Source organism: Rana temporaria, chromosome 6 (genome assembly GCF_905171775.1).
Source record: "Rana temporaria chromosome 6, aRanTem1.1, whole genome shotgun sequence".
In the NCBI taxonomy this organism is placed as follows: domain Eukaryota; kingdom Metazoa; phylum Chordata; class Amphibia; order Anura; family Ranidae; genus Rana; species Rana temporaria.
The window spans coordinates 117,941,511-117,963,847 of record NC_053494.1 but is presented as its reverse complement, the minus strand read 5'-3'; the positions used below and the strand labels follow the sequence as shown (position 1 = coordinate 117,963,847).

Genomic DNA, 22,337 nt, shown 5'->3' with positions numbered 1-22,337 from the left:
GTCTACGATGACGGTTATTGCAAAAATGTTATTACTACTATTATTACAACCCTAGCGGCATGTATTTTTAATGGAGACTGTTACTACAAAGTCTGTGGCAGAGACTTTACTTTTGTTTGTTCATGCATCTTCCCAGTGAGCAAGATCCAGCGACAGCAAGTGGACCTGTCTCCGGGATCTCAAGGATTTCATTTATCTACTGAAAGGTACCGTATTTTCCGGTGTATAAGGCGACCGGGCGTATAAGACGACCCCCTCATTTTACAGTTTTTTTAAGATTTTTTGCCTTTACTCACGAGGCTTCTGACGCTTTATATTTCTTCCCTCTTGCTGGAGTTGGAGCCAATCATGGCGAGCAATGTATTCTATTAATGAATACAAAGCCTGCTTGGATTGGCAGAGGCTGTAACATCATCAGCCCACGCCTCTCTGACTCTCAAAGCCAGTCCGAGCAGGCTACTGTATGTAGCCTGCTCGGATTGTCAGAGGTTGTTACTCCAATTCGAGCAGGCCCTGTATTCATTTGAATACATCGTTCACTGGGATTGGCTAAGTGGTATATACTGTATGTAGCCGAAGCTACATACAGTATTGCTGCACATTCAGCAGGCATCTGAGCAGCTGACCCGGCGTATAAGACGATCCCTGCTTTTTGCCCATTTTTTTTAAGTGTAAAAGGTAGTCTTATACGCCAAAAAATACAGTACCTGAACTTTCCCTCTCCCTCTATCCCTCTTTTGCCAACGCTGTGGTTAAATAAAAAACCCTGGGAAAAGACTCAGTGACTGGCAACCGTGTTTTTGCAATTTTATTAACCCTAGATTCTGAGCCAACACGGAGAACAGTGGAGTAGCGTCAGACCAAAAACTAACCAGCAGCTCCTACAGGGGTAGTGCTACACTTCTAAGATAGCTTGCTGCAATTTCAGAGATGCTTCCTGCTGGGCTAGCTCGTCCTCCAGGCGTATTCTTTGTTGTTCCTTCTCTTGCTCCATGCGTACTCTTTCCTTCTCTCTTTCTTGTTCCATGTGTACTCTTTCCTTCTCTCTCTCTCTTGTTCCATGTGTACTCTTTCCTTCTCTCTCTCTTGTTCCATGTGTACTCTTTCCTTCTCTCTCTCTTGTTCCATGTGTACTCTTTCCTTCTCTCTCTCTCTCTCTTGTTCCATGTGTACTCTTTCCTTCTCTCTCTCTCTCTCTTTTTCCATGTGTACTCTTTCCTTCTCTCTCTCTCTCTCTTGTTCCATGTGTACTCTTTCCTTCTCTCTCTCTCTCTCTTGTTCCATGTGTACTCTTTCCTTCTCTCTCTCTTGTTCCATGTGTACTCTTTCCTTCTCTCTCTCTTGTTCCATGTGTACTCTTTCCTTCTCTCTCTCTTGTTCCATGTGTACTCTTTCCTTCTCTCTCTCTCTCTCTCTCTTGTTCCATGTGTACTCTTTCCTTCTCTCTCTCTTGTTCCATGTGTACTCTTTCCTTCTCTCTCTCTCTCTCTTGTTCCATGTGTACTCTTTCCTTCTCTCTTTCTTGTTCCATGTGTACGCTTTCCTTCTCTCTCTCTTGTTCCATGTGTACTCTTTCCTTCTCTCTTTCTTGTTCCATGTGTACGCTTTCCTTCTCTCTCTCTTGTTCCATGTGTACTCTTTTCTTCTCTCTCTCTTGTTCCATGTGTACTCTTTCCTTCTCTCTCTCTCTTGTTCCATGTGTACTCTTTCCTTCTCTCTCTCTTGTTCCATGTGTACTCTTTCCTTCTCTCTCTTGTTCCATGTGTACTCTTTCCTTCTCTCTCTTGTTCCATGTGTACTCTTTCCTTCTCTCTCTCTTGTTCCATGTGTACTCTTTCCTTCTCTCTCTTGTTCCATGTGTACTCTTTCCTTCTCTCTCTTGTTCCATGTGTACTCTTTCCTTCTCTCTCTTGTTCCATGTGTACTCTTTCCTTCTCTCTCTCTTGTTCCATGTGTACTCTTTCCTTCTCTCTCTTGTTCCATGTGTACTCTTTCCTTCTTTCTTTCTCTCTCTCTCTCTCTCTCTTGTTCCATGTGTACTCTTTCCTTCTCTCTCTCTCTCTCTTGTTCCATGTGTACTCTTTCCTTCTCTCTCTCTCTCTCTCTCTCGTTCCATGTGTACTCTTTCCTTCTCTCTCTCTCTCTCTCTCTCTCTCTCTCTTGTTCCATGTGTACTCTTTCCTTCTCTCTCTCTCTCTCTTGTTCCATGTGTACTCTTTCCTTCTTTCTTTCTTGTTCTTGTCTCACCCTTTCTGCTTCAAGGTGGGCCTTTTTTTTATCTGCAGCTCTTGGTCTGCGAATGCCCTGGCTCTTGCTGCTTAAGCTTTTGAACGGGCGAGAGCTGCTGCATTTGCGACAGATGACCTAGATGAGCTTGCTCGTGATCGTGTTTTATAAGATGTTCCACTGTGAGACATGGATGCGGGGAAGAAGCTGTCTTGCTGTATAGAGACCGTTCTAGTGTTGGTGCTGCTTGACAGAGCGCATCTCTGTGTAGCGTGGCTGTCTACTTTGCCTGCCGTAGGCCTGTTTCTTTAAGGCTTCTGACTGTATGGGTACTGCGTAGCCCCGGGCTCTACAGACTTCCGAAATCAGCTTATCTTCCTTTCAGTGGTCAGCTTAAAAATTTCACTGTTCTGTCTCAAGGACATATACCGTATAACACGCACCCTAACTTTAAGAGGGACGTTTCAGGATAAAAACATTCCAACAGCCCCCTGCGTATAACACGCAGGCACAGTTTACCCTCTATTTTCAGGGTGAGTGTTATACGCCAATAAATACAGTAGTTTAAACATTCTTGCCCCATAAACTTCAGATACCATATTTCTTTGATCTCAACTTTATTAGAACAAACCAGGTGATACTACAAATAACAAAAATAAACCTCAATAAGTACAATATCTCATACAATACAGCATACATTGCAGAAACAACAATACACAATACAAGATGAGATAGTAAAAATGTACTTTTTAAATTTTCTAAAGGGATGATAGTGATAGATTGAACATGTCCTGCCTCCTGCAGTGTCTTCTCAAAGCATGGTGAATCTGCTTCACTTCCTGTGAAGATTCTACCCAGAATACCTTGCTTACTAACTACTTCCTGGGTTACACATACAACGCATTAAATAATAAACAAACTGAAGCAGTACCAAAAAAGGACGCTAGATTGCGATCTGCATATAATAGTCTAATTGCAAACTTTAAATATTTGAATCACACAAATACAGATAAATCAGAATATAGACATCTGATGGACAGAACAATAACCCACCTTTACTCTATCCAAAATGAAAAAAAAAACAAAAAACCTTTTGCCTTCAGTTCTGCTTTAAACTCTGGCTGCCGTTTACCTTTAAAGTGCCATGATCTTTCACATTAAAAACACTGCAAACAAAGCATCCACCTGACCTTCTCTTCCATTTCACACCAATCAAACGGGTGCTCAGCATAGATTTATGGGTGATAATTATGCTACAAATGTTGTATATTTCAAGGCTATAAATATATTTTTTTGCAGCGCAGTGTTAAAATGCATAGCAGTATCTAACCTTTAGACTGTGAGACATAGTTGTTAGGTCAGCATTATCTGTGGAGAAAGCAGTACAATAAAGTAAGGAAGAAACTTTGTTCTTGTAGTACAGATGATAGGACATGCTGATCTCAGCAGTTTCTGTGAAATGAGTCACACAACTTTTCTTCTCTAACTCCTCTCCCAGCAGCTTATATCCTCTGCAACTGTTCTGGCTGAAAACCATCATTAATGATGACGCTCAAACGGCATCTGCTGCTTATTTCCAACTCAACACTTCATGGCGGGGGATATCTGGAACACTGCCAAGAACATATACAAGAGTTTTTAGGGGTGTAAGTAAATGCATTAATGGCTTGTGATTGTTACTCCTGGCTGGGATGTTGGTGTTTTTATGTTTATTTACCAATCTAATCACTCATTCTGAAATTGTTCTGTAAGGAATCATCAACGGAATTATTGCTACCGAGTATGGGAATGATTTGCCAGATCAGACATTTGATACTGAACTGATAAACATATTATATACAATGCTACTTCCCATGCAGCATATCAGTAGGGCTCTCTGTACCATGAATTGTGACACAGAGAGCTATTTATTTACTGAGTGATCTCATATTTCAAGCAAAACCGTTCTAGATGTGCACAGCTTCTGATGGTTTATATGTTTCTTCTTTTTAGACAAGTGAAACGTGTCCTGTTTGTGCCTTATGCGCTTCATGACAGAGATGGCTATGCCAGGACTGCCAGGAAGAAATTTGAGAGTCTGGGTAAGTGCGAGCGACAGGGTTTTATCCTCTGTTATTTGCCTGCAAAACTGTAACAAATCACAAGTTTTATACATTCTCTCTGCCAACTGAGAAAAACAGGATGTGTGTTCCCAGCAGTAACTTCAGCAAGTGAAATACCTCAACTGCTTCCCTTTACTAGGGTGACCAGACATCCCCAGTTTCAGGGGACAGTCCCCTGATTGAGGACACTGTCCCCAGACCAAGTCTGTCCCTGGTTTTGTCCCCAGATTGGATTTAATAGGGGGCTGGGGCAATTTCAAAGAAAAATTTGAATTACACACCCCGCTCCGCCGTGCCTACTAGCATAGGGGGGTTGTATTTTTCCCCATTATCTGTGCCCCTTTCTGATGATCATGTGCTGGTCGGAGCGGAGGGAATATTTCTTCAGTTTCGGGCGCATGCCCCTTCAGCTTCGCTCGTATGCTCTTCTGCCTTGGCTCAAATCCTGGCCAGCCACCTGCCTATCTCCTTGTCTTCCCTGGTGGAGTGATCTTCCTCCGCTCCCCATCCAGTAGTAGCCAGGGCCCGGAGAGTGAGACTTGAAAGGCTGTGAGGTGGGCGGCGACGGGCAGAGTTGCTGATTGTTGCCATTACTAGTAAAGAAAAAATATGTCCCTGGATTTCATTTAAAAATCTGGTCACCTTACCCTTTACTGCATTCTAATAAAGGACAAAGCACTGGCGATATCTATTCTATGTTAATTAATTGTTCTACAATTATCCTTTTTATTTTTTGATTACATTCAATGGTGTATGTTATATTTCTGTACAAGTTCCAAATCCTTTTATTCTATGTCCCCCTTGCTTAGTTAATGGTTACTTAGCTTAGTAAAAAGTTATAGCTTTGTTATGTAAGGGAAAGTAAAAGAGCAGTACGGTCAAAGCTTTTTTTTGCCATACTTCTCTAGTGGGTCAGTAGTACACTTACTTTTATTCACCCAGAATAAGTTGATGGCAAGCTCTTGCCTGCTGTCAGCTGATGGAGCAGAGCTATTCCAGGCTATGAAAGGATCCTGACAATATTGTCGGGATCTGCCCAGCTGCCTGATAGACAGCTGGCTGTGCCTCTCAGCGATCTTTTTTCCTCCTCTCACCTTTGGACTCTCCCCTGTTGGCATGCTTACCCATTGCTCTTACAACTTTTTTTTTTTAACATAAAGTTTATTTATTTTCAATAAAAACAAAAAAACAGTAAGCAGTGGTTACATTTACAACAATCGTAAAGATCAATGTAGATGGTACAAAAAGAAACGGTAATCCATTTAAAAAGAGGATTAAGACATAATCAGTATTACATTTTCCTGTTACAATTGAAAATAGCATTCGCTCTATTCAGGGAAGGATACAGACACTTAAATCAACATGTACAGTGAACGGGAAATGAGGAGAGTGTAAGGATTGCCATCTTCCATGGAGGCATCATATACCTAGAATTGTACAGATAGGTGTCAAGCAAGAAGATTGGGGGGGGGGGGGGCATCAATACCAGGGCACGGGAAAACAGCAAGGCCCCGTACACACCATCGGATCTATCCGCTGCGTCCGGCTGCCGGATTTCTGTCTGATGGTTGTACACACCATCAGACATCCGCACGAAAAACAATACGCGGGGCGTGGCCGCGCCGTCGCTGCGGCGACGTGGGCGGCCTTGAAGTTCAAAGCATCCACACATGCGTCGATTCAGTACGACGCATGCGGGGGATGGCGGTCGGTCGGACGTGTCCGGTGAGTCTGTACAGACGACCGAACACGTCCGTCGGACCAGTTCCAGCGGATAGATCCGGTCGTGTGTACGGGGCCCAAGAGCATCAGTTGTGAGTTACCTATGGTGTGCATTCATCTAAGTGAATACATACAGTCAACATAGTGCAGGGGTGGTGGTCTCTTGGCTCCAATCCCTACTCCAGAGGCAGCTGCTCCTCACAAACCCAGGTCGCCCAGACCTTATCACATTTTTTGGGGCAATTGTGTCCCAGATAGGTCAGCTTGTACAAAGGCAGGGCCGCATTTATCACGGTTCTCCACTGCTGTTAGACATGTGCGGTTCGTTTCGTACGAATTTCCGAAAATTCGTACATTCGGAAGCATCCGAAATCTGAATTGCTATACTTCCGAATTTTACGAAATATGAAATTTCGTTGACGAATTTCGGATACAAATTTCTTACAGAACGGGTCAAATGTTTGTTAACTTTTCGTAACAATTACGAACATTCGTTATGACGAATAAGCAACCCAAAGAAGTCAGCACAGCACAGAGATGGTGATAGCCCCTCATAATGAGCACAGCAGGGGCACAGCCCCAGGAGGAAGTCAGCACAGCACACAGATGGTGGGAGCCCCTCATAATGAGCACAGCAGGGGCACAGCCCCAGGAGGAAGTCAGCACAGCACACAGATGGTGGGAGCCCCTCATAATGAGCACAGCAGGGGCACAGCCCCAGGAGGAAGTCAGCACAGCACACAGATGGTGGGAGCCCCTCATAATGAGCACAGCAGGGGCACAGCCCCAGGAGGAAGTCAGCACAGCACACAGATGGTGGGAGCCCCTCATAATGAGCACAGCAGGGGCACAGCCCCAGGAGGAAGTCAGCACAGCACACAGATGGTGGGAGCCCCTCATAATGAGCACAGCAGGGGCACAGCCCCAGGAGGAAGTCAGCACAGCACACAGATGGTGGGAGCCCCTCATAATGAGCACAGCAGGGGCACAGCCCCAGGAGGAAGTCAGCACAGGGATGGTGGGAGCCCCTCATAATGAGCATAATGACGCGACGACTGCCATATTAAAAAGGTATTTTTTGCTTTTTAAATTCATCATAACGAATGTTCGTAATTGTTACGAAAAGTTAACGAAAATCCGTATTCAATCCAAATTGAATTTCGGACACAAATTACGAAATACGAACTAACGGCCCGGGCCACAATACCTTTTCCAATAATGACAGTCATCGACTCATTATGCTCATTATGAGGAGCTCCCACCATCCCTGTGCTGTGCTGACTTCCTCCTGGGGATATCACCAGAGAGAGGTATTGCTGCATGCCCTCTTCCCAGTCATTGTCGGCTAGTGTGAGTAGATCTGCCTGCCACTTGTTTTTACAGGTGCTTTGTTTTCTATGTACTCAGATACACTTGACATGGGACTGTGCTTAATGTTTGATCATATACAATCAGGGCTGGGTTGGTGTCCCTGCGAGATTGGTTCCCCCGTTTTTACTCCCTCTCCACACCTCAGATGTCTCAGTTCAATGTAGTCTTGTGGAATGTTCGGGGGCCTCAATTCGGTCGGTTAAACGCTCCCTGGTGTTCCCGTTTCCAATAAAAACACAGCCCCCACATTTGTATCCTTCAGGAGAAGCATCTACAGGGCCAGAAATCTGTTTGCCTTAAGAAAGTTTGGGTGGGTCTGAACTACCACGTCACCTACTCTATCTATGCTCGTGGGGTCAGCATCCTAGTCCGGAAAACCCTGCCGTTCCAGCTTATTGAGGTTAAAACTGGCAGGGAAGGGAGATTTATTATCCTGCATGCTAATATATATGATAAAACTGTGGTGTTGGTTGGGATATATATTCCTCCGCCGGGCCCCTGCCCAGATCATGCACGAGATCATGCAAATTGTGGTTCAATTCGATACACCCCTAGTTTTTCTTCTAGGTGACTTTAATATGGTTCCCTCTGCAGACCTGGACAGGCTTAGTTCCACTGCTCGTGATTCTCCCGACCTCCGGCAATGGGCTGACACCTTCACCCTCACTGATGTCTGGAGACACATGCACCCGATGCTGAGGGCATATACAGTACCTGCCATTCCTCTTCCTATAAGACCCTGTCTATAATTGATTTGGTTTTTGCATCTGGCCCTGCCTTTACGATGTATACAGGACCTGACTGCTTCCCCAGGGTATATCTGATCATGCACCCCTGTGCCTGTCCCTAGTCTTGACCACCACCCCTGGCGGTTGTCCAGATTCTGGGTGAATCACGAGCGCCTGCAGGAGCCTCTCACTGCCTCTATATGCAACTTTTGGACAGACAATTCTGACTCTGCCACCCCTCGATTCTATGGGACTCCTTTAAGGCCTGGGCTAGGGGGAGTACATCTCCAAAATATCCTGCATTGAAAGGGACATTGCCACATCCTTGGAGGAACTAGAGGTGAGGGCTACTGCACTGGAGGTGGAGTTTGTCTATGCCCCTGATGAGGACCGTTACCAAATGTGGCAACTGGCCAGAGTGGCCCAGACTGATAAGGCTCTCCTATACTCGGCCCAAAAGGTCTTTGAGCATGGGGGAAAAAATGGGAGGCTCTTGGCCTGGTTGGCAAGGGGTAACACCCCCTCCACGCCCACTGGTTCTATCAGGGATAGACACGACAGATTACTTATGGCGCCAGACAGCATCCACCTCCGGTTTAGAGATTTTTTTTGTGAATTGTACACCTCCCGAGCAGATTTCTCAGACTCAGCTCTTTCCTCCTTTTTAGACCCCATGTCTATACCCATTCTGCCCGTGGAAGCTAGGAAAGAACCATACACACCAAAGAACTTTTCAAAATAAGCGGGGAGTCAGCAGCACCCTGCACCTGCTTAGCATTATGATGCAATAGGGTGGCTGCCCCCTGAAGGGCATCCAGCCTCGTTGGAGACATGACTACATTTTGGCGACCGAAATTTCGGTGCATCCCTACTTTTTTCAATCCATAACATGATCTTAGAGTGGATATTACTTGGATGCTGAAAATGTCTTGCAACAAATGCCATAAAACTCTTTTAGGCTACTGAACTTTGAAAATGTATTATTTTTTAGTAATACTACATTTCTTATGAATGACATAGACGTCTCGTAGATGAATTTAGGATTTCTTTGATGTTGCATTAGTTAAGCAAGCACAAATTGTGCTTCATCAGCTGCATCCCAGGCTACAGTAGCTGGTGAATGACAGCTGTGAACCTGGAAGTGACATAATACACGTTCACTACACAGTTATTAGTCTTGATGTGCACCCGGAACTGAAGTAGCGCATGTACTGTATGTTTTACCATCTCCATGCTATGTACTGACACTTTGCAACCATTATTGATAAATGGTCTAAGATCCTTTTAAACTTGTCTATTTTGGTGCCTGATTCTTAGCGCCTTTAGTGATCAAAGAATGAATTGTCTTTTATGATTTTGGTCTGTGTCTGTGGTTGGTCTGTGTTTTTTTTTGTTGACAATTTCCCCTTCCATTCAAGTGTCTCTTATCAGTTCCTAATTGATCAATTGACAAATGCTTCCCTGCCCCATCTCCCTATAAATTTAAGCAGCCCATGCAGTGAGCATGGGCTTTCCTGGAACCCTTGGCTGTAAGTGTTGACAGGGGAATCCCTCCCGCCAAGCCAGTGATTATTGCTAGTGGCTATACCCAAGTTGATCGATCATTTAAGTTTTTTTTTTTTTTTTTTTTTTTTTTAACAAGTGCTAAAACGGTTTAAACACAGCAGTTTAACTAAAGGAGTAAGATAACACAACAAGAACTATGCTCCAATCCAGAAAGATTGCGAGCAAAACAACATTTTGTAAATAATTTCTTCTGAATTCTGATTCCCAATCTCTTTTCACCCTAAGGCCCCGTACACACGACCAAACATGTATGCTGAAACTGGTCCGCGGACATGTACGGTCGTCAGTACAGACCTACCGTACATGTCCAGGCGCCCGCCGTCCCTCGCATGCGTCGAATGACTTCGACGCATGCGTGGAAGCCTTTAAATGGCAGGCCCGCCCACGTCTCCGCGTCATCGCCGCGTCATCGTCGCGGCGACCACGCGGACACGCCCCGCGTATTGTTTACGCGCGGACTTCTGTACGATGGTGTGACGAGATCCCCACTCCCAACAACCGCTTTCCTATTGGTCAATTGTAAAGTATATCCAGTCTTCACTCAGGTCCCCCTTGACCATGCAAATGAGGACTTGAAATTGTCAACAGGGATTGGTCCAATAGCTTGGATAGAAAGACTTGTGTATTGAGACAGAAGCCCCAGGGGGTAATCAATGTACACAATAACCTGGTTCCAGCTAGACGGCCTGACTCCGACACCCGCTCTTAACCTGCAGAACACAATAAAAGGTATTTCGCAAGCTGGTTCCACTTAGCATTTCAAAAGCCTTGCATTGAATGTCCCTCTCCTGTGTAACATATGTCAAGTAGAAACACTTTAATATCTCAAGGTCCATGACATTACTTCCCCTGGAAACCAGTCCAACAGCCGCAGTGGGACCCAAACGGGTCAACTCGAGGATGTTGGAAAAGTAGTCTTAAAGTTCCAGGACTGTGCTGGGATGACCCATCTGCCTTCCTGTTTTGAGGTCCTGGCCCATAATCGGACGGCAAGAGGCTCACATTCAGTCCTCTCCAAAAGCCCCTGTCCCGGCTAGGTCTGTCACACATCTCCCCCTTTGGCAGGAGACTAACACTGGGAGAGACCCCAATTTCGGTACCCACCCAGTACCCCAGATACCTTGTCCCAAAGAGAGCATTACTCACCCAGCCAATCTCTGCCTCTCTCAGAGAACACGCCTGCCGCTGGGGAGAGGCCTGGACTGGCCCTTCTCCCTGGAGTCCTTTCAGCCGCTGGAGAGAAGACAGGGTGGCTGGGCTCAGTTCATCATGCCATTGGGAATCTGGGCCAACTGGCCACCATTCCTGGGGTATACCAGTGGAGACTGCAGTCCCATCCACTGATGCTAGGTAAAAATCCCCCGGTGCTTGCAAAGCAAAGCCGACATCCTCCTGTCTCAGTGCCGCACCATGTTCTGGGGTTGTGTCCGTGGAGATCGCAGTCCCATCCACTACCACAGGAACCCCCTCTCCTGTTAGTTGAGAGCAGAGGCCTGGGGCACTCTGCTCTGTTGCCAGCTCTTCCGCTGGGTTGCTGTGAGTGGAGACCACAGTCCCATCCACCGATATCCGCTCAAGCTGTAGTGGGGTGCAGCCGCCAGTAGCATCCTGTCCTGCTGCCAGTGATTCAGCTGGGAGTACGAGCTTTACCACCTCAGCTTGTTGCTGGGGAGGGGGGCCAACCGCCCCGGCTCCCTGGAACTCCACAGTTGGTCCCAGTGCTGGGCAGAGATGGCTAGCATTCTGCCCTGTTGCCAGCACTTCTGCTGGGGGTGCATAATCCATAACATCCTCTGAACAGTCCATACACTCTGTAATCTGTGGCTGGGGAGTGATCGCCATCTTCTCACCCTGAGCCTCCGGAACTGCCACAGGGGTGGGGCAGAGGTCTTGATCCCTCTGTCCGGTGACCAGCGCTTCAGCTGGGGAAGTTCCTTGTAACTCCACAAATACTGTCCTTGGTGCTGGGCAGAGCACAGTGAAGTTTGGCCCTGATACCAGCTCTTCTGTTGGAGGCTCCCCAGGTTGTTCTTCCTCAGCAGAAAAGTCTATCAAATCCCCTGTCTCTACAACTGGTGTCTGGGGATAGAGGTTCACCATCTCCTGTCCATGGAACCCAGAAGATGCTATGGGTACTGAGCAGAGGTTAGCAGAGCTCGGCCCTGCGGTCAGCACTTCAGCTTTGGGAATGGCAAGCTCCCGATTTTCCACTGCTGATTCATCAGCCAGGATTTCATCACTGTCAGCTGATATTTCCTCATAGTCCCAGGTAAAGGGAACCTCACCCTGCTGCTGAGCGGAGTCTAGCAGCTGTTTGTAGGCGATTTCCAGTTCCCATTCCTGAGCGGCCAGGAATTCCAAATCTTCCTGTAACCAGTGCACTTCCGGAACATTCAGTCTTCGCTCTCTGTGCTCCATTATTTCCTCCCAACGCCACTCCCGATCGCTCCCAAAGTTGGGATCCCTGGACATCCTCCAATACAACAATCCCAGGCCATCATAGTCAAAGCCTTCCGTGGGGCTGTCATCCGCTGACCACGGGCACTCTTGGACTACATACCACCGGAGGGCTCTGTAGCTCTCGTCCAACCGCATCTCTTCCCGGATCAGCCTGCTTAACTCTGCTGTCCACTCCTGCTTTGGTTGTTCCCCCAATAACAGCATCCGTACTTCATACTGTGACCAGTACCTTACATGGATGGAGGGGAGAGCTTTTCCCTGGTGTCGCTGCTCGCGGGCTAGCGCTTCTTTCCAGAGTTCGCAGCGGATCGAATCAGACCATCCAAGCAGGACCTCCTCTGATACTGGTCCTCTGCGCTGTATCTGCTTCTCTCGCAACCTCCTTCTGAATTCCTCTTCCATGGTTACTGATATCTGTACCTCTCCTCTTCTTTCATTTGGTGCTGCTTCTTTAGGCGTTGTTACCGATCGCCGTATTTCTGCAATTCTCAGCTCCTGTTGCCGCTCTCGTTCTCTCTGTTGTCGCTCTCGTTCTCTCTCATCCTGCCACTGGAGGTCTCTAATGGTATTCTGTATGGCGGTCTCTGATGGGTTCGCACCATATAATGCCAACCGCTGTTGAACTCGCTGCTGGAACAAGTCTTCAACTGACCGGGGTCCTGCATCACCATCCCTCTGATCCATCTCGGCTGGCGCAATGATCAGGGTGGCCTTGTTCTTCCCACCGGTCCCTCCACGGCTCTCAAGCAAGTCTTTTAGCATGGTTCTCCTCCAGGCTGCATAGCTGGTCATTCATGGTGGTGGTTTGGAGTTGTCCCAGTAACTGGAGAGCAAATCCCACCGCTGCCAACCAATGTGACGAGATCCTTTCTCGCCCAGGTCCTGCTCTCCCGACACTCCTCTGCTACCAGTGAGTCAGCTTGCAGATTGCAACGTCTGATGGTCCAGTCATCCAAGGTTCCGGGATCCGAATTACAGCTATGTGCCATTCGGACCCATTGAGAACAAACACCAGGCAGGCTGTATGTAAGTTCCAACAGGACTCTTTATTTCAAGTACACAGCACACTTTTATACAGAATTTTGGAACATCCCACTCCCAACAACCGCTTTCCTATTGGTCAATTGTAAAGTATATCCAGTCTTCACTCAGGTCCCCCTTGACCATGCAAATGAGGACTTGAAATTGTCAACAGGGATTGGTCCAATAGCTTGGATAGAAAGACTTGTGTATTGAGACAGAAGCCCCAGGGGGTAATCAATGTACACAATAACCTGGTTCCAGCTAGACGGCCTGACTCCGACACCCGCTCTTAACCTGCAGAACACAATAAAAGGTATTTCGCAAGCTGGTTCCACTTAGCATTTCAAAAGCCTTGCATTGAATGTCCCTCTCCTGTGTAACATATGTCAAGTAGAAACACTTTAATATCTCAAGGTCCATGACAGATGGTGTGTACAACCATCGTACAGAAGCCCTCTGGCAGACATGTACGGTGAAAACGGTCCGACGGACCGCTTTCACCTTACATGTTTGTTCGTGAGTACCCGGCCTAATATGCTCCTTCTGCCCTTCCTTCTCATAGTAATGTGTGCTGTACTCAAATTCCCCTTACCTCCCCCCTCCTCTCCACCCCACAGCTTACATATATCACCCTCACTCCTACCCTTTCCCTACAACTGCACTCATAATCTCCTGCAAATGCTGAACCCACATCCTGACCTAAACATCAGAACAGTTAGTTATGTGCACTAATTTACATCCCAATCCCATCTAACTTTCCTAACTCTCCTTCTCCTAATCTCTGAGGACATTTCTCCTAATTCTGGCACTATATTCTCTAACTGTATCCCCCACCACCTGTCACCCTTCCTCCTCTGGCAACACCCGCAATCCACAGTTTAATTTCTTTCCCCCTGCTTCCAAAAAACAGGCCCCCATCTGGAGTGTCCACTCTGTAAAAGTTAACATCTGTGCATGACCTTTTTATCTCCCATTCCTTTAAAATACTTGCCTTTATTGAAACCTGTCTTCAAGATTCTGACTCTGCTTCTCCTGCTACCCTCTCCCTTGGTGGCATCCACTGGACTCACTCACTCAGACCCAATGGACATAAAGAGGATGGAGTTGGATTCCTTCTACCTCCACTGAACACCTTTCAAGTCCTTCCTACCCATCCCTCTCTATCCCTCTCCTATTTTGAGAGTCAATGTATTTGTCTGTTTTCTCCAATTTCTCTGAGGATTGCAGTGATTTATCGGCCTCCTGGATCGGTACCACACTTTCTTGATTACTTCTCAGCCTGCTTATCCTATTTTCTCTCCTCTGAAATACCCACAGTTATTCTTGCTGACTTCAAGATCCCGGTTAATGTTAACAGCCCAGCTACATCTCAACTTGCTAACTTAACATCTTCTTTCAACCTAACACAATGGATACACTTTCACTTACTCCAATGGCAACACCCTTGACCTTGTTTTCTCAAATCTCTGCACTCCTGTCGACCTCACCAACACCTCCCTCCCTCTGATCACAAACTCATTAGTTTCACAGTGTCCTTGTCTTCAGAATACTGCTGACAGACTCAACTACCTTACCAACCATTCAGTGTTTGCCATTCACTCCACTGGCTTCCGATTGCCCAGCAAATTAAATTAAAAATACAAAGCCATTCACAACTCTGCCCCCAGCCACATCACCAATCTTGTCTCAAAATATCACCCAAACTGTCCTTTATGCTCAAACATAGGAAAATTGAATGGGATTTTTAAGGTGCAAAAAATACAAATAATTTATATCAAAAAATGTATTTTATTATACAAAAATAGATAAAGTAAAAAATCCATCATATAATAAATAGAGTTTCAAAAATGCATGCAGACAATTCTCTAAACATGTTTCGCCATTCAATTTGGCTTCTTTTGGAGTTTTTCTGAAACACAGAAAAGAAAATCACACAATATATACACAAATACATGAGTAAACACATTTGAAACAATAATATGCAATGATGACCAGATCATAGTCAATATCATAATTAGAATGGCTGCGGGCATATGAGATAGAAAGAAAAAGAAAAAATTTAAAATGTTATTAAACCAGAAATTTACCTGTAAACATTGATGGATACATCTAAAAAATATATCAATACATTTCTTAGGACAGCATCAGGAGGAGAACCTTTTGAGATAGAGTCATATGGTGTACCATAGAGAGGGGAAGATATTCTATGTCAAAAACACATTTACAAAGATATATATTGGGAAATGCTGGCGATAGGCTGAAGGACCATCTAGAGGGGCATACAAAAATACACAATTGTGAATATTTTAGGTATTTTAACAATCATACTGGTATTGCCTAATACTTAAAATAACTGACAAATACAAAAAGATTACCTGGCCTTTCATACTTGAAGTTTAGAGGCAATGATTCAAACAATAAAGAGACATCGGCAATCTCCTTTTTCTCCTGTATTTTCCACAAAGGAAACCACTCTAAAGTATAATAAAATAATACATTTTTAAAAGTTTGATATAGAAAAAGGAGGAAAATGGCCACAAATCCTCACGTCAAAGCAAATGGGTACCTGATAAATGCAGATAAGCTATCAAAGCAGTCAGGGTGAGAAAACACTCAAAGCCATATAAACGGCAATCATCCAGCAAGTAATCTGTAAAGATATAAATGCTCAGTGGGATGTGGACCAAAAAGAAACCTCCATTTAAAAGAAATTGGGGGGAAAAAAGAGATGGAAAGCCTAGCTACTTTCATCAAAGCTGGTACCTCTCCTTCAAAAGCTGGCCCTGCCTACCATGAAAACAGCCGCACCTCTTATAAACCCCCCTCCTCCTTCCCATTCGATGCACATTTGGCGTCAAATCAATGGGAGGAGCGGGCGCGTCAGTTCTGCCTTCAGCTTCCATTACCGAATGACCCGGAAGTGACGATTCAGATTTGGATAACCCAAGGAACCGGAAATACGTAACTCTGTGCCCCCGGAAATGATACCAGACCATTCAGGAAGCTTAGAGCAGACGCAATTGAGGCTCAGAATGGGCAGGGCAGACCTGGCAAACAAAATAGAAAACCTAAATGCAAGCCTCTACATTTTTACATCCCAAAAGGAACCAAAACTTAAATGTACCAGGATGAAAGACTGGTTAAAAGCCAAATTAACTAACATTGGGACAAATTCGATAGGTTATCTAAAGCGGGTGGCGCCAGCCCAGAAACCCGAAGAAAGAACCTAAGGGCATCGGGATGAGCGCCCCGGGCGCCTGTATGGTCACCTGACTCAATCAGGTACTGCTCCTGCATAGGAAGTTTTAAACTAAAAATAAATGAAGAAATATATGAAGACATATGAACAATAAATAGATGGATGAAAAAAAAATTCTAGCCAAGCGAAAAGCCACTCTGAATGCATGGACATTGATCCGACATCTACAAAATAAACAATGAAAATTATATAAACAAATAACATTTTGTTTAATGAAAAGTTTAATTGCAGAAAACATGGCTTGAAAGGACCCTAGAGGAATCGCTTAAAGCTAATGGACTCATTGAGCCCGGGATACCGGGTAGCTGCCAGTAAATGGATCCATTTAGTCTCCCTTTGGAGAAGGCTCTTTTCGACATCCCCATCTCTTTCATTCAGAGGTAAATATTCCAATGCAAAAAATTCCATTCTCAAAAGGATCAAAAGAATGAAAAAGACCACTATGTCTACTTATCGGAGTCTCCATTTTATTTTTCTGAATAAGAGATACATGGTCTCTGATTCTGTGAAAAAAAGGCCTCTTTGTTTTGCCCACATAGAAGGCATTGCAGTCACATTTCATAAGGTAGACAATCCCAATCGACTGGCAATTAGCAGAAAAGTTTGGTCTGTATATGGTGCCACCTCTTCCTCCCATGCTCATCTCCAGGACTTCTGCAGAACCTCTCCCATCCTCTGGAACGCTATGCATTAATCTGTTTGCTTATCTCCTACTCTGGCTACCTTAAGGCAATCCCTGAAAAACTCATCCATTCAGGTAAGCCTATCTGCTTCACCTAACAACTCAACTTTTAATTCTTCTATCAGCTCTTCCCCCACAGTTAAAACCTTTTGTGCCACTTGCCCCACCCTATTAGATTGAAAACGCTTATGAGCAGTGCCCTAGTAACCTTCTTGTATTTTATTGTATTGTAATTGTACTGTCTCCCTGTGCAAACTGTTGGTGCTATATAAATTCTGTATAATAATGTAATACACAGTTAATTAGTCCTGCAGGGGGTATTGAGGAAGGATGTTTCCTGATCACCTCCTGCTGTCACTGTGGGAGCCGTTTACCCAGAGGAATGGAAGAGCCCAAAAACCACAGCAGGTGCCGCCAACTGGGGCACACCTTCAAAAATCCCTAAGCTGGCTTTAAAAATCTATATCAAGCTCACGGGTTGCAGCAGTATCCTTAAGTTTGCTTTAACCCCTAGTATACTCTGCTATTCATAAACATACATTGGTAAATAAGAGATTAATAAGGCAAACAATTGGTTCTCTTAACATAATCCTCACATTTGTGAGCATTACATAGTCACTGTTGTGAGATTTCTTGACCTTTTTCACACATTTGTTAACAACCTCTTAATATTTTTTCAGGTTATGGCCTAGACAGCATACATGAGGCAGTGGATCCTGTAGAGGCGGTTCAGAAATCAGAAGCCATATTTATTGGTAAGTACCATTTGCAGCAAAGTACAGTTACAGTACATAATGTATTCATTAAGGAAAAAAAACAACACCAAAAATCACAAGTAATACATATTGGTAAATTTAATTGGCAGTACAGTACTGTTACAGTATATAATGAATTGAATACAGTGTAGCACCCACTCCTGCAGGAGCTCCTGGTAAATGATAGGTTCTCCTACTGTTTCCAGAAATGACCCACCATGTAACTGGACCTGAAAACCCACTGACACATCAATGGCAATAAAGAGGCTTTAATAAAGTTGGAAAAATACAGTGGTTCGCTAACAGTGACACAACACAATACAATAGCAGTGAGGTGAATAGTGTTGACATTTGTACTCCTGTTATCATCAGTGAAAGGTCCTGCTAAAAATGCAATGGGTGATTGCAGAACAATACTACAAATAACAAAAAGAGCAAGCAACACAGCAAATACTTCTCCAAACTAAAGGGAAGGGTATATGGCTAGCTACTGAGGCCCAACTTCTATCTATAGATGCTAGCTAACCACTGGTCATTGGGAAATATGCACACAGTGTGCTGGCGGTGGAACCCTTTGACTATAACTGTGGAGTCCACACGGTAAAACGTATCTTTGAAAAGCATCCCAAACAATTAACAGTGATAGAGCGCAGAAGTCCCTTTTAAGAAATTTGCATCATAAGCAGTGGTGTCTCCAATAGGTAGAAGCAAAGTGTTATATACCAAAGGATTACCAAAAGCTTCTCACTATTCTGGCACCTGACAGATGTCCTCACAGTTGCCCTCACAGATGTAGACTGTTAATAGTCCCTCCCTGCAACCTGGATAGAGGCAGTTAAGAGAAAGCAGCGGTCTTCCCTGCAATATGAAGGCGGATGAGAGGTGTAGTTCTCACTGTCTCTAGCAAAATCTTACTTGATTGTTGGAGGAGGGAGCAGGGACGTGCTTTTGAATGCACACACAGCTCTAACTAGGAGCTTGCATGGACAGGTGTCTGCTTAACAGCCTGCTAGCTGAAGGGGATACACGTGAACAGGGAGGCAGGAGCAGTGGTTAAACGACTGGCCAGGTAACAAAGAAAGGCACATTTTCCAAGAAGAAGACTGTACATATTTAAAGCGGAGGTTCACCCTAAAAAACATCTATGTACCATCCAATCCAGCATACTTGCGTCAGCTATACTATGGTTTTTTTTTGCACTGTATTTACCGTTTGATCGTGCAGTTTCGTTTCAGACTCCCGCGGGGAGTAGGCGTTCCTATGAAGAGGGGAACATGATTGACGTCCGTCTATGGCGTGTCACGCGTTCCGAAAATAGCCGGAGTAGGACTTGGCTCTTCACGGCGATATACGGCGCCTGTGCACAGACTAGGAACTGACTGCGGAGGCGCCGTATATATCCGAGTCCTATTGCGGCTATTTTCGGAACGCGTGACGCGCCATAGCCGGATGTCAATCATGTTTCCCTCTTCATAGGAACCCCTATTTCCCCGCCGGAGTCTGAAACGAAACTGAGCGATTAAACGGTAAATACAGCGGCGAAAAAAAAAAAACACATACTATAGCTGACGCAAGTATGCTAAGTACATAAAAAAAAAAAAGTTTTAGGGTGAACCTCCGCTTTAAGTTTAGGCAGAGTTTCTCCTCACAAATTTACTTTCCAGGAGTAGTTATCCTGTTTGATGGTTAGAGATCTATTGATTTCTCCCTAAGTTTGGACTTGTTGCACTTTTCTCTTTTAGGTGGCCGGGTACTTGGTGGTACTAGATATGAGAGGGGCACCCAAGGTCAGGTCATGGGTATGTGGGGTGTCTCAGCCAATGGGCAAGGTCCATAAAGAGATGGATGAGCGAGTTTGGGTTGGAGGAACTTGACAGGCCTCCACAAAGTCCTGACCTCAATTTAATAGAACACCTTTGGGATGAATTAGAGCGGAGACTGTGAGCCAGGCTTTCTCATCCACATCAGTGCCTGACCTCACAAATGCGCTTCTGGAAGAATGGTCAAACATTACCATAGACATACTTCTAAACCTTGTGGAAAGCCTTCCCAGAAGAGTTGAAGCTGTTATAGTTGCAAAGGTGGGCCAAATATTGAACCCTACGGACTAAGACTGGGATGCCATAAAAGTTCATGTGCGTGTAAAGGCAGGTGTCCCAATACTGTTGGTAATACTGTATGTACGAATTAGTTGTGGGTTTCACCGCATCCAATTCACATGACAGGCAAGTGTGACTGGCTCTCAATGGAGTCGATTCACATAGGACATAGGATCTTTGAGAATCTGGCCCGTTATGTGTAATTCCAAAAGCTGTTCTTAGTAATTTTTCATGAAAAGAATAACTGGTGATCCTGCAATTGAGTTACATTTTCAGTCACTTCCTGTGATGAAGTGACAACTGTCTGTCAGTTGTGCTCCTGCATTATCATCATGTCACATACATCTTTGGTGGAAACTACTAGCAGCCATGCCACCACACATAGCACAAGTGTGGGCTACCTCTGTTACTATCAGAAAGCCGAAACAGAGGTGCTGATGGAAGAGATGCAAAAAAAAAAAAAAATGTAAAAGTAAAAGTAAAACTAGTGATTTTTTTTTTGTTTGTTTTTTAACATGGCAATTGTTTAGGACACACCGTGCTTTGTCATCCATGGTTCATACGTAATTAAAAAAAAATACTGTATAACCCACTGTATTTGAACTGAATGTCTGTAATTTGTGTCTAGGTGGTGGGAACACTTTCCGACTTCTGAAAGCCTTGTATGATAATGCCTTGATACCAGCTATCAGGAAAAGAGTATTTGAGGTAATGTGTGCCCTTCATACAGGCTTGTACACTACATACATTTCATAGTATAATTATTTCTTCTGCTTATAAGTCTTGCATAGTCATTTTGTATGTGCAAGTTTTACTAATCTGTATATTGTTTTATGGTGCAGAAGGCATAATGCTAGGTAAGACAACAAGATCTCTCCTAAAGGCCCTTCATACCATATCATCCAAGCCCAAATGTAACACTAATCTATTTCTATGGGGAGATTAATGTTAAACACGAATATCTAGAGGTGGCTGCAGGTATTTTCATATACCCTTTCTTTAGCACAGCGCTGTGCAAGGCAATCCACCACCTCTCACTGTGCGATGGCAAATAGAACCAAATGAAAAAGTTAACAATGCAATGTGATGCAATCAGCGCATCGGCATTGAAGTCCACTGCACACCGGCCGCTGTGTTTTAAAGGAGTGGCTGGAGTAATTAGACCCTAAAGCCCTGTACAGATGGGCAGAATGTAAGGAGACATTTGCTGGTTAAAAATACTGGATCCCTATAAGGGGCTTAACCAGACCCCGTGGCCTCCAAGTTTGCCCCCGGGTCTCCAGGCTCTCGGGTACATGTGCCCGCACTGACCTGAGCCATTCTGTAATGTTTGCTGTAGGCACTGGATTCTGCTAATCTTGACTCAAAGTGCTATGTGTGTAGTTCGCTACACTGGTCTAGGATCATGGTCCATTTCTATGGTTTCCAGACCCTGAAGATCCCTTTAGGGATATGCCCACTGTGATGGGCAAAGCAGAGACTCCTAATGGGCCTGGTGACATGGTTAATGTATTTAAACTCAAAAATACTAATGTATTACATTGCAGCTTACCAATTCTTAGATGTGGTGGCTGCATATAAGTGGTTGTTAAGTCACTATGTTATGTTTATACCATCCCCTCTGTTAGATAACATGTGTCCTAGTGTCTGTGCTTTATATAACAAAAATGTGGATTTCTACCTGATTTCACAGCGCCTCCCGACTCACGTGGCTCCTCGGCTCTCTCCTCTCCCCATCTGACATTTCCAGCGGAAGGGGCTGAGAACTTATGTATGGCCGGTGTTCTGCCAAATAAGTTCCCCCCGGCGGATAAGGACCCCCCTGCACTTGCGCAGTACGAACTCGACTGAGCCTCCAAAAATAGCTCTACACGGCGCCTGCGCACTGACTATGACACATGCTGCACGCTCCCGATGTTAGTACTACTCTGCAAGGGGCGGGGGTGATTTTAGCAATAAAGTACACGTCTTAGCGGAGCGTGTAAAAACAAATGAGAGGCGGATTATGCACTGTTGATGGTCAGGTTTTGCAATGTGCCCCGCTAAGATGTAAACTTTATTGCTAAAAACCCCTTGCCCCTTGCAGAGTAACACTAGCATCAGGAGCGGACGGCACGTGTCATAGTCAGTACGCAGGCGCCGTGTAGAGATAACTCTCAGCTCTACATCTTCGGCTATTTTTAGAGGCTCAGTTGAGTTCGTACTGCGCAAGTGCCATTCCTGCACAGCACAGGGGGGTCCTTTTGCGCCAGGGGAAAATTTTCGGCAGGACGCCGGCTTTAGTTGGCACAGGTAATGTTCAAATCTAGTTTACAACTGATAATTACAGCAGAGTTCCACCCAT

At 44.9% G+C, this 22,337-nt stretch overlaps 1 protein-coding gene across 1 annotated transcript in view; it reads left to right on the top strand.

The window, feature by feature from the left end:
- Window positions 1–3,637: 3,637 nt before the first annotated feature.
- The window catches only part of LOC120943752 (alpha-aspartyl dipeptidase), a 52,459-nt gene continuing 33,759 nt past the window's right edge, over window positions 3,638–22,337 (top strand). Inside the window, exons 1-4 of the mRNA XM_040357250.1 lie at window positions 3,638–3,872; window positions 4,219–4,307; window positions 17,820–17,894; window positions 20,622–20,701. Coding sequence (XP_040213184.1) covers window positions 3,769–3,872; window positions 4,219–4,307; window positions 17,820–17,894; window positions 20,622–20,701 — 348 coding nt within the window. The 5' untranslated portion in view covers window positions 3,638–3,768. The remainder of the gene's footprint in view (window positions 3,873–4,218; window positions 4,308–17,819; window positions 17,895–20,621; window positions 20,702–22,337) is intronic.